A 16,360-nucleotide genomic window follows, 5' to 3' on the forward strand; every position below is an offset into this window, starting at 1 on the left:
GAACGGTAGTTCATCGGCGTATGCAGCAGAATTGCATCGGCGGTATAGCACTAACACGCGCTTTTATTAACCCGTGTGTTTGGTGACTTCGTTGGCTAGTGTACGCGTTTCCATCAATAAATTGGCAATTACGCTTCTTGAGGCGACTTCGACTGCACTTATTCGGCGATGTCACATGTATTCATCGGCAGAAAAATCACAACGGAATATGCAGAGATTGCACTGTGCGGATTTTTTGTTATATGAGTCAGCACTAACGACGGGTGCTTATTATTCAGGTACAGAAGCAGCATTGCGGCAAGGGTAGAATAAAAAAAAACCATCGAGAGATCGCATCACTCATCAAAATTTATCGGCTAGGGAACATGAGCTCCACGTCATGTAAATGGGGTTCATGGCGTTTGTCTGCGGGACACACTTTGCATGTATGTGGACCATGTTGTCCCAAACACCGGTAACATCGTGTTCATACCCACTCGCACAGAGGTCAGCATCTTCCCTACAGCTGTCACCACAGAAGAAGCAGCCTGGCACCCGAACAAAGGAGAAATCGCAGCCCCGAACTTCAGCCATCCTTGCTGCAAAGGGTTGTTGTCTGCTACTGCTCCCGCGTGTACTGTTGGAAGCGTCCGCTAGGTGGCTTTCAGTGGCGCCTCTATAGGTGGTGCACGAGGCGTATAGAAAGAGCACGCGCTACTCTCGTGTGGAGGCTGAGGGGAGGGGGGAGGGGAGAGTGGGGGTCTGCAGTGATGCAGAGTGCGTTTAGGTGCGTAACAACGAAGCGGAGTGGACGCACCGCCAACGCTATATGGGCAGCCTTCTGCTTCCCCCCTGCCGGCATAAGAGTTGCGCTGGCGCACTCTATACAGAACGCACTAGGGATTCTGACGGACTCCTCTGTATGTTCTCCGGTCTGAGCAGCAAACGTCTAGATAACTTCATCTAATACCCAACTTGGCGCTGACTGTTATGACGCCGACAGTTTCCCCGTCAGTCTCATCTCGTGAGCCGTGGAGGTGCGACGCCAGCACTGTGAGACGCCTGTTAGCTGTCACGGCGCTGTTCCTCCTGCGACGCAGGAGTGGCATACCATGCTGCGTCGCACGTACTACGTGTCGTACGGCGCATGTATAGTTGGGCCACGGTCGGAGCAGTTCGAGCGCAACGATAAACTTGTGTACGTCGCTGGTAATGCTTCGCTCCTTGCGGCGAAATCACATTTATTTTCCTTTTTTTTTTTGTTGTTGACAAATGAGACAACTAACATTGTCAAGCATTCTATTGAAAGACGAAGACCAGAGAATGCGGTCTTGATGAAACTTTTTCCGCAAGATCAGAGCAGCGATATGTACAAAATCTTTCAGAGCGAAACTTTGAAAGCTGTTCTAACATAGTATTTGCCACCATTTTCTTTTTTGTGCACGTTAAACGAACGTCCGCGACGTCCAATGCCTAGAAAGAAATACTGGCCGGCCTAAAGAAATTTAGTGCAGATTCCGGAGTTTTATAAGCTCAAACCCCGATCGTATCATGAGACGCGCCGTAGGGGGGCGGGCTCCTGATTAATTTAGCCACCTGAGGTTCGCTAACGTGCACTCAATGAACGGTACTCGAGCATTCTTTTTACATTGCATTCCCATCGGAATGCGGTCGTCGTGGACGGGATTGAACCCGCGACCTCGACCTCAGCGGCGAAACGCCATAGCCACTGGGCTTACACCATGGGTCGGTAAGCGCCAGAGCACCCTACATTATCTACTATAATAGCTTTTTTTATATACACAGACGGCTTTTCTTACGTTTTCCATGGGGTCAATCTACCGAGAAGTCATGACCGCAAGACGTGGTCAGACGGAAGCTTGACATCGCCTCTTTCGTTTTGAGAAATTAATATTCAGCAGTGTCTTTGTGGTGTAAAGGCGTGTAAGGGGCAAGCCAATATAATATTCTTCCCGTACCACTGCGAGTTGCTATACTCGCGTTCGCAGACCAAGTGAGGCTTGTAGTAAGGCGTGCGCGGCCCACAAGCTTTCTACGCGCCTCCTGCCCTCGTCTGCCTGCCTTTCCTCGAAAATGGTGGCGACAATCCAAAGTTCGCCCAGGGTTGTCAGCATTAGGCAACTTTCATATTACACCGAGCCTCGCTGTCAGCCGTGTGCTCAAATACTTGAAACACTCGCATATGTCCGAGGAATGGTGTCCACTGCTACCAGCAGTCACACAGAGGACATTCAAGATCCACAGCACGTGTCTTTCCGCGTCACGATTAAGAACGAGAAAAAAAAACAGTGCACGTACTACTTGGAGGTTCGTGAAGCTCGTCCCTTTATGCTTCCCATTCAAGACGTGTTCTGGCGCTCCTTACATGCCGAACGTGTATGCCCTCATTATATCCTTAAAACAAACACTTCGCAAGTTTTGTTATTATGTAGTGTAGCTACTAAAATGTTGGCCGAAAGTTTTTTACGGGAGCCAGTAATCAAACCGTATACTTATGGTGTAGTATGAGACAGACAATGAAACTCTGCAGCTTTCCTGCTTAGCCAGAACGTCACCTATTATCAGATAAGGCATACAGAGTACGATGGACCAGTTCCAGCGGAAGACAAGCATAATAACGTAAGCTAGCAATTTCGGAGAAAGCCAAATAAAAAAAAAACTATCCCATTTAGGCGCTGTGTGCCCATTTGTGCATGCCAAGAAAGTGCACTGAAAGCAAAACAACTGATCAAAATAACCATGTCTCAAACGTGTCGCATGCATCGTGAAACGCATGTGATTGGATCTCTACAGCAAGTTCGAACATTATTCGTAAAGCGTTTTAGTAAAACAAGTAGTAAGGCGTACGGCCGGGTTCTCGCTGTCAGTGTCAGTATGTCGTCATGTAGAGAGTTTGTAGTAGCTATGTGATTTACATGGCTACTGCACATGTTCACGTAATTTGTCATGTAGTATGCAGTAGTGGTCATGTAGCGATTGTTTATTAACAGTATTTTACATAAAACACACTCTTTCGAGTGAATATAGTATGTGTTTTCCAAGTATCTAGACCTAGCATAATTTATGGCATCGTTTCTTTACGTTATTGTGGAGAGTTCTCGCTTGCGGTCCACATTTCGCAAACTTGACAATGTTAATTGAAGAACTGTAAGTACCAATCTATACTTCACCCTTTCGTAATTTTGAAGATGCAAGAACTGTGGCGCAAATAATTTTTTGTTCGATAGTCATAATAATTGGCGCGTGCAGGAGTTACAACAGTATGCATCATTGCGCAAAAAGTGACGGCGTGAACAGAGGATCCACGAGACGCTATCGGCAACTGCAGAATCCGTTACTCGTGCTCGCAACACTTTTCAAATAAACAAAAGATGGCCACAATATGCAGGGGAGCCACGGCTGCATTACGCTGTCGGCAGTTTGGTGTTCTGCTCGATTTTCTCGATTTTTGGCGAGGAATCAAGGCGTTTCTTCGAAGCGGAGAGGGTGTACTAGCCACCGGTCAACTTATACTAATCGCTCCCAAAAATTCCAGCAACGAAACAGCGGAAATAGTTACTCTGCGTGCAAACGTCCTGCTTGCTCATGGAGTCACGCAACATTTCTTTTTTAACCATCCAGGGTTTAAAGGAGGCTAATTATTGTGCGTAGCAGACCTCTCCGAAACGTGGGAGCTCTTCTGCGTAGCATTGCTCCATTGCTGCTCGTAAGACACGTGACCGTCTTCGATGTTCATAGGCAACTCCGCGCTACGACTCGTGTTGCAGTATGTCACGTGGCATCCCACAATATATGAGCAGTGACGTCTATTGTCCTTTCAGAAGCTAAATATGCATATCGGCAAGTGATAGCACTAGGCTAAGAACTGGAAAGTTGCGTGGTCAATGTCTCTCGGGATCAAAGCAAATGCGAGCTCCTGTTTTGTGTGTTACGGTGCACCTTTCTCTTTCTTTCGCTGATCCGTTTCAAAGAAAAAGTTTCGTCCACCCATCCAAGCGTGTCGCAAGGTCGTGTGTCCGCGATGACCGACGCTTGTGTTTGCACGGCGCAGTGCTCGAAGTTGGGTCTGGGTTTGAAAACGCAGCAGACACACCTGCCGCTCGTAGGAAGACCTTTCGCGGGTCCTCACACCCCCGTCAAACGTGAGAAGGTGAAAAGTGATTAGCGACCAATCGGACCAAATTGCGTTTTTTTTTTTTCGAACAGGCCTACGAAATTTAACCGTGGTTTACTTTGAGCAAACTCATCTGTATGTGCCTATAAATGCATGACTTCGAAACAAAGCATATCAGGTGTAACGGAATTTCACTACGCGCGCATTGTTGGAAAACAAAAACTAGCGAGGTTATGTGCAGGTAAAGTTTGACCACCTTGGGTCCTTTGCCATGAGCCAATATTCGCAATACGCGAGTGCTATTTTTCGCGGGTCAGGAGTTCGAACGCGCGAGCTCGTGCTAAGCGGCCCAACTCCGTATAGCCACTAAGCCACCATGCCGCACTTCCTTGTGACCCGAGTTGTCTACTAGCTTAGGCCACTGATATCCCCTGGCTACTGTGTTACCGAGCAGAATTCACGTCATCTGGGTATGTGCCGAAATAGACGACTTGCTGCTGGATTGCGGTCTTGGACTTCTGTATGGGCCATTGGGAATGTTTCCGTGCACACAGGTCACGCTTCATACTTACGTATGACATAAACGTAATCACTGAAATGTCCACCAGTAATAAACTTACCATCGCCAGTGTTGATCATACTAACGTAGATAATAATCATCAAAGGATGCTGTCTGTCTGATTTTTTTTCTGTATGTTTTGTTCTTCTTTGCCCAGGCTGCAAAACACGCAGTGAAGCTGGACTGCTACGAACTGGCAGCTACCAGGTTCGCTCTGCTCTTCGCATCGGAGAGCGCCGTCCAGCTCTTCTCGGTTGAAACACGTCATCGTGCCGAGGCATTGCTCAGGGAACTGATCTCCGACATGGCGGACCTAGCTGGCAAGGCTGCCTGGCTGAGCGACGAGGCTAAAGCCGTCGTTCGGAAAACGCTTCTGGAAATTGAAGTAGGCATTCCGGAAGGCAGCTGAATGTGCTTTGAGCGTGGGGACAATCTGAAGGACTGCAGACATATTACGACCCTTCCTTTCTGTGCGCGTCAAATGAAGGTGTTACACCTCTCAACCTTATATGCAAGAAATGTAAAAGATCAGAGCGCCCTAAATTACTTAATATAAGGGCTTTTCTGAAGCCTGTATGGTTTGGTTTCCTGGGAGGGCGACTACGTAGTGACGTCATGACGCAGAAGATGGTCACGCGGGAGCAGGACATCGCGACGTTTTCGCTCTCACTACTGCTCGCTTGCTCACCGCCTTCGCAAGCAACTCGTTCTGAAGCCAGATGTAGCAACATAGCGGACTAAATCACTAATTCAGTTTGTAATTATCAAGCGCATGCAGGTTTAGCGTTTAATTTTATACGTTCTTTAAGACCCAAACGAGCGCCGTCATTAATGAGCGTGTGCGACTCGCACAATTTTCAAGTCTATGGGAATTTGGATATTAAAAACAAATATGCACTGGTCGTATCGAGTATTGACAGTTTTTCTGCAATTTATTGGCAGCAGAAAAGATAGAGAGCCAATGTAAAACATTTTTGCTGGAATAACCGCGACACGGTCCAGTCAACTCAGCAGAATGTAAGCGAGTCTACAGATGGTCATCAGAGTTTCTTTGTTCGCCCAAGGGGTGGCGTGAAGCTGCCTGTCAACCACATGTGCGGCCCTTTTTCCACAGCAAGCGGACTACAATAATTGCAGTAGTGCCAACATAATTAATCATAATCGAACATTTTAAAGACGGAATAGAAAAGTAGCAAATCTAGTACATCGATTTCAAATACTTATTTAGGTCGTGCTTCAGTTTGGAAATACTCACACACGCCCATTATTTATTTTGCTATTATTATTCACAATAATACTTTACATGTTTGATTCTTGGAAAAGACATAACGACCGAGGTAGCCGAAAGAATCTGCTACGACGAAATTTGGCGAGATAGCCATCACTACATTGAAAGCATGCAGTATGCCCATAAGCATGCACAATAAAATTCTACAAGCGAGTACGAAAGGTCAGAACATAAGGAAGCCATCACAGTGGGTACACAAAAGAAAACAACATTTGCATTAAAAGTAACCTGTGACAATACTAGCGCAAACATGTATGTCTACGTCAATTGCAGTACTCCTGTCCCGTAACGAATATTCAGTTTTTGATTATCTTCGTTGTTTCCACCAGAGTGGCACAGCGGCTACGGTATTGCCCTACTTTTTCCGGGGTCGCGGGTTTGAATCCCCACCGCGGCGGCCGCATATAGACGGGGGAGGGGGGGGGATGAGATGGCGAAGTGCAACAACGGGCGTGCACTTAGCTTTAGACGCACGGTAAATGATTACTCGAAATTTGGCGACCTCGACGCTTCGAGTGAAATTATATTATTTTTTTGTTATTATCTTTTCCCTCGCCAAAAGGTTGTCCTGTGGCCCCCGGACTTGGCAGCGTCGAACGCGACGCTCTGGAAGTTGTACTCGAACCTCGGCGTATCTCACGAGCCGGCAAACAACAACATGGTGGCCGGTGGCAGTGGAAGTCCGCCCTCGCCTCTCTCCTCGACCGGGTCTCTCACGCTGTTCGACCAATGGCGGCACGCGAGCGACGTCTTCCGGCGACTGCCCGCCGCCAAGCGGGAGCGCATGCAACTGCTGTGGCAGAACGACGAATTGTCGCCCTTCTTCTTCGACCGCTGGAACAGAAGGCTGCGGGTTTCGCAGGCCGCTCTGCTGAGCCCGCTCTACCGGCCGCATTCCGAGGAGGTGCGAGATGCCGACTACGGTGGCCTCGGAGCAGCCTTCTTGCTGCACGTACTGCGAGCGTTTGAGCAGCCGGTGAGCGCAGGAAGCACAGGTGGCCAGAGTTTTTGAGGATCCTCAATCAAGTGTTCAGGTTTTGTGGCGATGAGCCGAGATGAAAAGATGCCAACTTAAATGGGCTAGGTCATTACAAAAAAAAAATGAGGGTGGGATTGCAAAATATGATTAGTCGGTTTTCTTGCGGTTGGCTCCACCGCACGGTAGCTAAAACAGCTGCGAGTGCTGTTCAGTCCTAAGTGCAGAACACTGGGCTTCACTCGAGACTTATAATCACGTGATCGGTGTACGTATTCCTTTTCTTTTCCTCCATTGCCATCCTTCATTACTTTTCTTTTTTTTTTTACTCTTCTTTCCCTGTGCAGAGTAGCAGGCCAGAACATATTAGTCCAGGCCGAACTCTGTGTTTTCTATAAAAAATTGTCTCCCTCTCATTGAAATTGACAAATGACTCAAGCTGTAAGACACCAGGCGTTGATAAAATTTCAGGTAAAGGGTGATTCATAGCCTGCTGAAGGTAAACGGTTCCCCGCAAAATGACGACTTCGATGGAGTTATCTTCAAGGCTAGGCATGAATATTGTAGGTTATAGGTTAATTATGAATTCGTGCATGCATGTATCGTCTTCACTTTCTTCCGTCGTCATCTGCGCGCTGCCCGAACCAAAGATGCGTAGATCTATGGAAACCGAGCGAACTTGCGCGTTCGGTGTAATGGGCCGTCGGAATGTTAGGGGTCGGTGGTGTTAGGGGTCGGCAATTTGAATTGAATTGTATTTGTTCATGGATAAGCAGTAATTCACTTCGCCCAGAAATTAACAATCAGAATTCAAATATATGTGCGAAAGTCATTTTTCTCGCCTCGGATTAATTCCGAAATCGCGTTACTATCGAGCCAGGGTACAACGAACCTATTTATCGTGCAAACTTTGTTCGTTATATCCGAAGTTCGTCGTAATGGAACAAATGCTCAAAACTATACCTATATGCAGAACTCGCTTTATTTACAAAATTGACATGTACTATGCTTACTGGCAGAGTGCCATCACGAATGTGATGGCAGTCTAAGCATATTTCCACCCTAAATTGGATGCTCTCCAAATTGATGAAACTGTCGACGTGGTTGTCGCTAAAATTTCTGATGCACACAAAATTCTTGAGCGAGCTTTAAGGCAAGCAATGTCGATACCACGGGGGGCATACCCCGGTCCGTCGCCATGGTTTGCGGAGACGCTACTACACCACAGTTGATTCTATTAATTGTAAACATACTAAGTCAACACCTTCTTTACAAGTTTTAAAACCAACAGTGCACGGTTGGTTTGAAAAGTAGACAGACACAAGCTGGGACTAGCAACAAGTCCCTGTGTGTGTCGATCTACTTCTCTCCTGGTGTTTGCGGTTTAAAAGCTGGGTTCCATCGCTTCTAAAAGAAGGTGCAGCATAGGAGGCGGAGACCGACGGAACTGTGTGACGTCCCGGGAGGGACATTGCGACCGATTCGATGATTGTGATTGGCCGCGATGCAGTCATCAGATTCCTTAGTCTAGTCTCCTGGGGAAGACGACGGTGTTAAAAGCGGATACTTTTGGTGCACTGAGGGGGGATGTGACGATGTCCAGATGTGAACTCGGGCATTTAATACGCTCCTACATGGAGTGAGCTTCCGTATCTGGAACCAGTGTAAATCATGTAAAATAAATCCCTTTTTCCTTCATTCATACTACCGGGCCTTGTCTTCAATGGGCTTGCTGGATTCCTGGCCCAAGCGCCACCTCGAACCGCAGCAACACTCATAAGGCACAACAAATGGAAAACTGTATAACTGTTAAACTAAAGAAACCAAGGCGAACCTTCACTAATTCGCGATCAGGTAGCTTTACGTTGAGGTGGCTCACGAAACAGATGCTGCGCCAAAAATGAGGAACAATAGTGGTGACCGTCATGTGCACTGTCTCGGGGGAAACGCCACGCAGCAGTTCGACATCACCTGCTTTCCTGTTTGTTTTTGTTGTTGTCGTTTAAGCCACATCAACCAATTAATCTCGATTAAATCGTTAATCGAAAAATTGGAAAGTTAGAATGTCCCTGCACAAGGCGCTACTGGTAATAAAGTCACGTCCAGCGCTTGGGTGCCTCAGTGGGTGCCGCAGTGCTACAGTTGCCCTGCCGAGGAAATGGGGGGGGGGGGGGGGGCGGTTCGAACCCCTCAACGAATGGAGTGGGGCAGCCCGCCCCCTCCCCCCATCTTGACTGTAAGAACTGCCTACCACGGTTGCAATGTTGTACGGTTTGCTCTCGGGATATACCCTCTGAATATCGTTTTTCTTCGTTACAATATATTTGAGTGGGTTCTGGCGGATGCAGGCTGCGGACGTCGACGACGGCATGCTTCCCCGGCTAGACTACGGCGCCGTGGCGCAGAAGGCACGTGACCTCAAATGCGGCGCCCGCTTTCTCGCAAACCTTCGCGAGGTGGCCGCCCTCGGAATAGCGTGGCACGCCATGAAGAAGCGCGGCGCGGCGACCAAGGGACGCCATTCGCCTGCCGCTGCCGCAACCACGACGGATGAACGCGGCCGGGTCCACACTTACACCTCGGACCAGCTGTTCTTTCTGGCACACTGCCGAAGCAGGTGCGTGTTTGCAGCGCGCCAGCAGGGGGCGAGTTCTGGGCTTTGTACGTATTGTAATGCGGTAGCGCTTTTTAGGGTACTTCAGGCACTTTCTGGAGATTGCCTGCCTGCCTGCCTGCCTGCCTGCCTGCCTGCCTGCCTGCCTGCCTGCCTGCCTGCCTGCCTGCCTGCCTGCCTGCCTGCCTGCCTGCCTGCCTGCCTGCCTGCCTGCCTGCCTGCCTGCCTGCCTGCCTGCCTGCCTGCCTGCCTGCCTGCCTGCCTGCCTGCCTGCCTGCCTGCCTGCCTGCCTGCCTGCCTGCCTGCCTGCCTGCCTGCCTGCCTGCCTGCCTGCCTGCCTGCCTGCCTGCCTGCCTGCCTGCCTGCCTGCCTGCCTGCCTGCCTGCCTGCCTGCCTGCCTGCCTGCCTGCCTGCCTGCCTGCCTGCCTGCCTGCCTGCCTGCCTGCCTGCCTGCCTGCCTGCCTGCCTGCCTGCCTGCCTGCCTGCCTGCCTGCCTGCCTGCCTGCCTGCCTGCCTGCCTGCCTGCCTGCCTGCCTGCCTGCCTGCCTGCCTGCCTGCCTGCCTGCCTGCCTGCCTGCCTGCCCTGCCTGCCTGCCTGCCTGCCTGCCTGCCTGCCTGCCTGCCTGCCTGCCTGCCTGCCTGCCTTGCCTGCCTGCCTGCCTGCCTGCCTGCCTGCCTGCCTGCCTGCCTGCCCTGCCTGCCTGCCTGCCTGCCTGCCTGCCTGCCTGCCCTGCCTGCCTGCCTGCCTGCCTGCCTGCCTGCCTGCCTGCCTGCCTGCCTGCCTGCCTGCCTGCCTGCCTGCCTGCCTGCCTGCCTGCCTGCCTGCCTGCCTGCCTGCCTGCCTGCCTGCCTGCCTGCCTGCCTGCCTGCCTGCCTGCCTGCCTGCCTGCCTGCCTGCCTGCCTGCCTGCCTGCCTGCCTGCCTGCCTGCCTGCCTGCCTGCCTGCCTGCCTGCCTGCCTGCCTGCCTGCCTGCCTGCCTGCCTGCCTGCCTGCCTGCCTGCCTGCCTGCCTGCCTGCCTGCCTGCCTGCCTGCCTGCCTGCCTGCCTGCCTGCCTGCCTGCCTGCTGCCTGCCTGCCTGCCTGCCTGCCCTGCCTGCCTGCCTGCCTGCCTGCCTGCCTGCCTGCCTGCCTGCCTGCCTGCCTGCCTGCCTGCCTGCCTGCCTGCCTGCCTGCCTGCCTGCCTCCTGCCCTGCCTGCCTGCCTGCCTGCCTGCCTGCCTGCCTGCCTGCCTGCCTGCCTGCCTGCCTGCCTGCCTGCCTGCCTGCCTGCCTGCTGCCTGCCTGCCTGCCTGCCTGCCTGCCTGCCTGCCTGCCTGCCTGCCTGCCTGCCTGCCTGCCTGCCTGCCTGCCTGCCTGCCTGCCTGCCTGCCTGCCTGCCTGCCTGCCTGCCTGCCTGCCTGCCTGCCTGCCTGCCTGCCTGCCTGCCTGCCTGCCTGCCTGCCTGCCTGCCTGCCTGCCTGCCTGCCTGCCTGCCTGCCTGCCCTGCCTGCCTGCCTGCCTGCCTGCCTGCCTGCCTGCCTGCCTGCCTGCCTGCCTGCCTGCCCTGCCTGCCTGCCTGCCTGCCTGCCTGCCTGCCTGCCTGCCTGCCTGCCTGCCTGCCTGCCTGCCTGCCTGCCTGCCTGCCTGCCTGCCTGCCTGCCTGCCTGCCTGCCTGCCTGCCTGCCTGCCTGCCCTGCCTGCTGCCTGCCTGCCTGCCTGCCTGCCTGCCTGCCTGCCTGCCTGCCCTGCCTGCCTGCCTGCCTGCCTGCCTGCCTGCCTGCCTGCCTGCCTGCCTGGCCTGCCTGCCTGCCTGCCTGCCTGCCTGCCTGCCCTGCCTGCTGCCTGCCTGCCTGCCTGCCTGCCTGCCTGGCCTGCCTGCCTGCCTGCCTGCCTGCCTGCCTGCCTGCCTGCCTGCCTGCTGCCTGCCTGCCTGCCTGCCTGCCTGCCTGCCTGCCTGCCTGCCTGCCTGCCTGCCTGCCTGCCTGCCTGCCTGCTGCCTGCCCTGCCTGCCTGCCTGCCTGCCTGCCTGCCTGCCTGCCTGCCTGCCTGCCTGCCTGCCTGCCCTGCCTGCCTGCCTGCCTGCCTGCCTGCCTGCCTGCCTGCCTGCCTGCCTGCCTGCCTGCCTGCCTGCCTGCCTGCCTGCCTGCCTGCCTGCCTGCCTGCCTGCCTGCCTGCCCTGCCTGCCTGCCTGCCTGCCTGCCCTGCCTGCCTGCCTGCCTGCCCTGCCTGCCTGCCCTGCCTGCCTGCCTGCCTGCCTGCCTGCCTGCCTGCCTGCCTGCCTGCCTGCCTGCCTGCCCTGCCCTGCCTGCCTGCCTGCCTCCTGCCTGCCTGCCTGCCTGCCTGCCTGCCTGCCTGCCTGCCTGCCTGCCTGCCTGCCTGCCTGCCTGCCTTGCCTGCCTGCCTGCCCTGCCTGCCTGCCTGCCTGCCTGCCTGCCTGCCTGCCTGCCTGCCTGCCTGCCTGCCTGCCTGCCTGCCTGCCTGCCTGCCTGCCTGCCTGCCTGCCTGCCTGCCTGCCTGCCTGCCTGCTGCCTGCCTGCCTGCCTGCCTGCCTGCCTGCCTGCCTGCCTGCCTGCCTGCCTGCCTGCCTGCCTGCCTGCCTGCCTGCCTGCCCTGCCTGCCTGCCTGCCTGCCTGCCTGCCTGCCTGCCTGCCTGCCTGCCTGCCTGCCTGCCTGCCTGCCTGCCTGCCTGCCTGCCTGCCTGCCTGCCTGCCTGCCTGCCTGCCTGCCTGCCTGCCTGCCTGCCTGCCTGCCTGCCTGCCTGCCTGCCTGCCTGCCTGCGCTGCCTGCCTGCCTGCCTGCCTGCCTGCCTGCCTGCCTGCCCTGCCTGCCTGCCTGCCTGCCTGCCTGCCTGCCTGCCTGCCTGCCTGCCTGCCTGCCTGCCTGCCTGCCTGCCTGCCTGCCTGCCTGCCTGCCTGCCTGCCTGCCTGCCTGCCTGCCTGCCTGCCTGCCTGCCTGCCTGCCTGCCTGCCTGCCTGCCTGCCTGCCTGCCTGCCTGCTGCCTGCCTGCCTGCCTGCCTGCCTGCCTGCCTGCCTGCCTGCCTGCCTGCCTGCCTGCCTGCCTGCCTGCCTGCCTGCCTGCCTGCCTGCCTGCCTGCCTGCCTGCCTGCTGCCTGCCTGCGCTGCCTGCCTGCCTGCCTGCCTGCCTGCCTGCCTGCCTGCCTGCCTGCCTGCCTGCCTGCCTGCCTGCCTGCCTGCCTGCCTGCCTGCCTGCCTGCCTGCCTGCCTGCCTGCCTGCCTGCCTGCCTGCCTGCCTGCCTGCCTGCCTGCCTGCCTGCCTGCCTGCCTGCCTGCCTGCCTGCCTGCCTGCCTGCCTGCCTGCCTGCCTGCCTGCCTGCCTGCCTGCCTGCCTGCCTGCCTGCCTGCCTGCCTGCCTGCCTGCCTGCCTGCCTGCCTGCCTGCCTGGCCTGCCTGCCTGCCTGCCTGCCTGCCTGCCTGCCTGCCTGCCTGTGCCTGCCTGCCTGCTGCTGCCTGCCTGCCTGCCTGCGCTGCCTGCCTGGCGTTTGTATGTATGTTTGCATCTAATGCGGGACTTGGCACTGCTATTCGAGGAACTCTTTGACGCCGACTTTGACGTGTGTGCCACTCGGTCATTGCTGGTCTTCGATGAACAACTTGGATCATGCGGTATGTACCAAAGGGAATGTGCCACTTTACAATGATGAAATAAATATCCCTCAAATTTCTGCGATCCTGAGGGGAAACGAACCCACGTCACAGGGGTTCCTCGAGAACAGCAACTCCGCTCATTAGTAGGGCCTGCGCCGCAAATGCACTGGTTACGTGTACGTGCCGCATTCAATGAATGCATTTTAGGCCAACATTTAGCGAGCTGCGCCATGTATGCACTGGGTATGTGCTGCTCTTCAATGAACCTCTCCCCACCTTGGGTCACTGAATGTGGGGCAAGCGGCTAAACCGTTCTCAGCGTTCGCAGGCACCGGCTCCTCACGCTTCTGGTCTCGGAAGCCACGCGCGAACCTATCGGCGGGGCCACTAGATGGCGCGAGGTGTCGAGAAAGAAGCGCGAAAGAGAAGCCCGGTTGTCGCGTGACGCGTTCCTCGGCGGTCGCACGCACCGGGCGCGCCGTGAATTTCGGAGGCCATGCGCAGGCTTCGCGGGGAAGCGCTATATGGCGCCCAGTGTTCTTAGGGAAGCGCGAAGGAGGAGTTCCGCTGCAGTAGACGCCTCATACATTACTCGTTTCGATGGTGGCAATACGTTGAGTCGCTCAATTGAATCAATGGCAATGTCTTACGTTCGGCAGTTATCGGGGATGGGTTCTCCCAGAGTATTTTTTTCGTAGGGTACTTTTGCAGCAAGATGATTCGCTAACGCTTGAATTCAGAAGCACAATTTCACATCAAGGCAAATTGGAAAAAAATTCTACTCTTCATAATCATAGAAAAAATATGTGTGCAACTGAATATTTATAAGTAATAATCATTTATTGAATGGTTTAGGGAATTTTCAGAAGCTGAAATTTCACTCCCACGTTATCACAAACGCTGCTGTAGGCTTTGCTTTAATATTACCACGCTAAAACCAGCTTTTTGACTCATCAACCAGCGTACAGCCGTACGATACATTGTGCTTTCCAGGGCTAATGGCAGTACATGAAGCAAACAGACCATGAATCCAAATAGATCCTGTTCTTCCCCCCCTCTGCGTTCCGCTTCCTTTGTGGTCAACGCCTCTCCGACTGAGATATTATGCCGACTACTCGATATGGCGAACTGTTTTCCTACTCGCACAAACCGCTTTTATGAATTAACAAAGCCACTCCCTCTCATATGGCCAAGTTGCGCCACCCGCACGACATCCTCGCACAGCTTTGCTTATTGTAAACAAATTTGAGCTTGCTTTTTTTCTTTTTTTATACTGCGTATAGTAAAATTGGAAGGTAGATATGAACTACGATATTGTTACGAAAGGTACGCTCAGACATTTATTTTTATACATCCGCGTCCATTTGTGTCATACATTCATCATGTACATTTCGTGTTTCCATTTCGCGATATACTGAGTCAAAGAACTTGAGACCGAAATCACCGAACCGGCTGGCAGCGGGCCAGTGCCGTCGGCGCTTTCGCCGAGAGAGGGGCAGTATACGAACGCTGCCATGATGAGCGGCAACGGAGCCAGCTGTAGAAGACGACGACGACGACGAAGGCGCGAGCTGTGGAACGAGCCATTGCCGATGATGATAGTTTTTTGCTCACATAGAGTTGTCGACGGAAACGAAAAAACGAACGGAACTCTAGCCAGAAAGAGCTTCGCTGTAACTCACTGTGCAGTGTCGGGGCACCGAATCCAACGATTTCATGACAAATAAAGCACGTTGTCTCAGCCCTACAACTTACTAAAATATGGCGATGATAACGCTAAGCCACGTGGCAAGGCATTGTGATGGACAACGTCTCGTAAGCGCCTCCGGCAGACGAATTATGGGCAGTTTTTCATACCGATCGTCTCCTGTACTCGACCACTCTTTTGCTTCAATTCCAGCTACTAAAATTGCAGCGAGAAGTGTCCGCGTGTCTACAGCTCCCCACATCTTGTGTGCAGGTGCAGAGGACACCTTCCGAGAGAAAGCTTGCGTGGCAAGGATTGCAACGTGGCTGTGCGCCACGTACGAGGCTTCGCAGAGGCATTTGGCTGCGTGCGTGGATCGCCAATGGCACCAGCGAATGAGTGCGTCGCTTCGGACTTCCTGTGAGCAGCGAAACGATCGGATGCGTGAACAGCGTTTATTTTTTTTTTCCCAACCGCTGTGCACACCTCCCGTCATCTCACGCGCCTCATGCCTGCTCTCTGTATGTGTGTTGAATCTGAGTTATATTTCCTTGATTATCTTTTACTGCTTCTGTGGAGGGACCCACCGAGAAACTCCGTTTATTGAAAGACGCCTCATTCTTCTGATGTTTGATACTTTGTATGAATGGACGCTTCCTTGTGCGTCTCAGGTGGTTCGATCCGAAATGGATGTGGGTACCCTGCTGCTGCCGAGGCCAGTACGCAGCATCGTCTGCGTACCATACTGACTGTTACGGGTATGCTTGATGCAAGGTAGCGACGAACAGACTTCTGCGACAATTCGGTTTAGCGTATTACGTAAAATGAGGACTCCTACTTGCGCTCGACGCTGAGAATGTTATTACAAAACGATAGTGACTGGGCCATCACAACATTAAAGAGAAATGTGTGTTTGCAAATAGTGCAACCTGGAATGAATGTGCTCGCCAGTGACGTTGAATAGGACCAGTGAATGTTCGGTTCGAGAATGTGAAGTTGGGCTCGTTGGTTTGAGATAAACGCCGCAGCAACAGGGCCGAAGAGAAACAAAGCGAAATCCGTGCTGTATTGCTTTGTCTTTCATCGGTCCGGTTGCTGCAATTTTACTGGGTTTTTTTTTTCTAGGGAAGAGTGAATGTTCGTTTCTTGTTAACATGTATGATGGAACAACACAGCAATTAAGGTCACTTTCACTTGACTGAAGAAACGTGCAAGATCTCCGTACTTTACCAGAGTGCTATCTTGATTGAGTTAGTGCAAAGTTAATCCAACGCGCTCGGCGCCCGGGCGAGCGTCGGCCGAGCGCGGGCGAGTTATCGGCACGTGGCCGAGCGTCGAGGGCGTTGGCCGCGTCCGTTACGTCGGCTGCTCCAGTGGGTCGAACCATCGGTCGAACTGCCGACGCTGTTGTTCTCGCCAATGTGACGTAAGTGGGCGCGCGCTCGCGCTACGTCGGACTCCATTTAGCCATTCAACCCTCTCCTAGTCACGTGGTGTCGCAGCGGCGAGGCTCCGAGCGAGCGCCGCTGCATTGTGA

The 16,360-nt window shown here is 54.0% G+C and overlaps 1 protein-coding gene across 1 annotated transcript; it reads left to right on the forward strand.

Moving 5' to 3' along the window:
* Window positions 1-4,653: 4,653 nt before the first annotated feature.
* LOC126518182 (uncharacterized) lies at window positions 4,654-16,048 on the forward strand. The gene is made up of 4 exons (XM_050168026.2): window positions 4,654-5,058; window positions 6,524-6,937; window positions 9,286-9,554; window positions 15,097-16,048. Exons 1-4 carry the CDS (start codon window positions 4,978-4,980, stop codon window positions 15,245-15,247), a joined length of 915 nt encoding a protein of 304 aa, XP_050023983.2. The 5' UTR covers window positions 4,654-4,977; the 3' UTR covers window positions 15,248-16,048.
* Window positions 16,049-16,360: the final 312 nt, after the last annotated feature.

Source organism: Dermacentor andersoni, chromosome 11 (assembly GCF_023375885.2).
Source record: "Dermacentor andersoni chromosome 11, qqDerAnde1_hic_scaffold, whole genome shotgun sequence".
Classification (NCBI taxonomy): Eukaryota; Metazoa; Arthropoda; class Arachnida; order Ixodida; family Ixodidae; genus Dermacentor; species Dermacentor andersoni.

Bases quoted from the DNA above. Each gene is read 5' to 3' on its own strand.
- LOC126518182 (XM_050168026.2), top strand. From the start codon at position 4,978: ATGGCGGACCTAGCTGGCAAGGCTGCCTGGCTGAGCGACGAGGCTAAA. The intron at 5,059-6,523 runs GTAGGCATTCCG...CCTCGCCAAAAG, and splicing joins AAACGCTTCTGGAAATTGAA to GTTGTCCTGTGGCCCCCGGA. The intron at 9,555-15,096 runs GTGCGTGTTTGC...TCTTGTGTGCAG, and splicing joins CTGGCACACTGCCGAAGCAG to GTGCAGAGGACACCTTCCGA.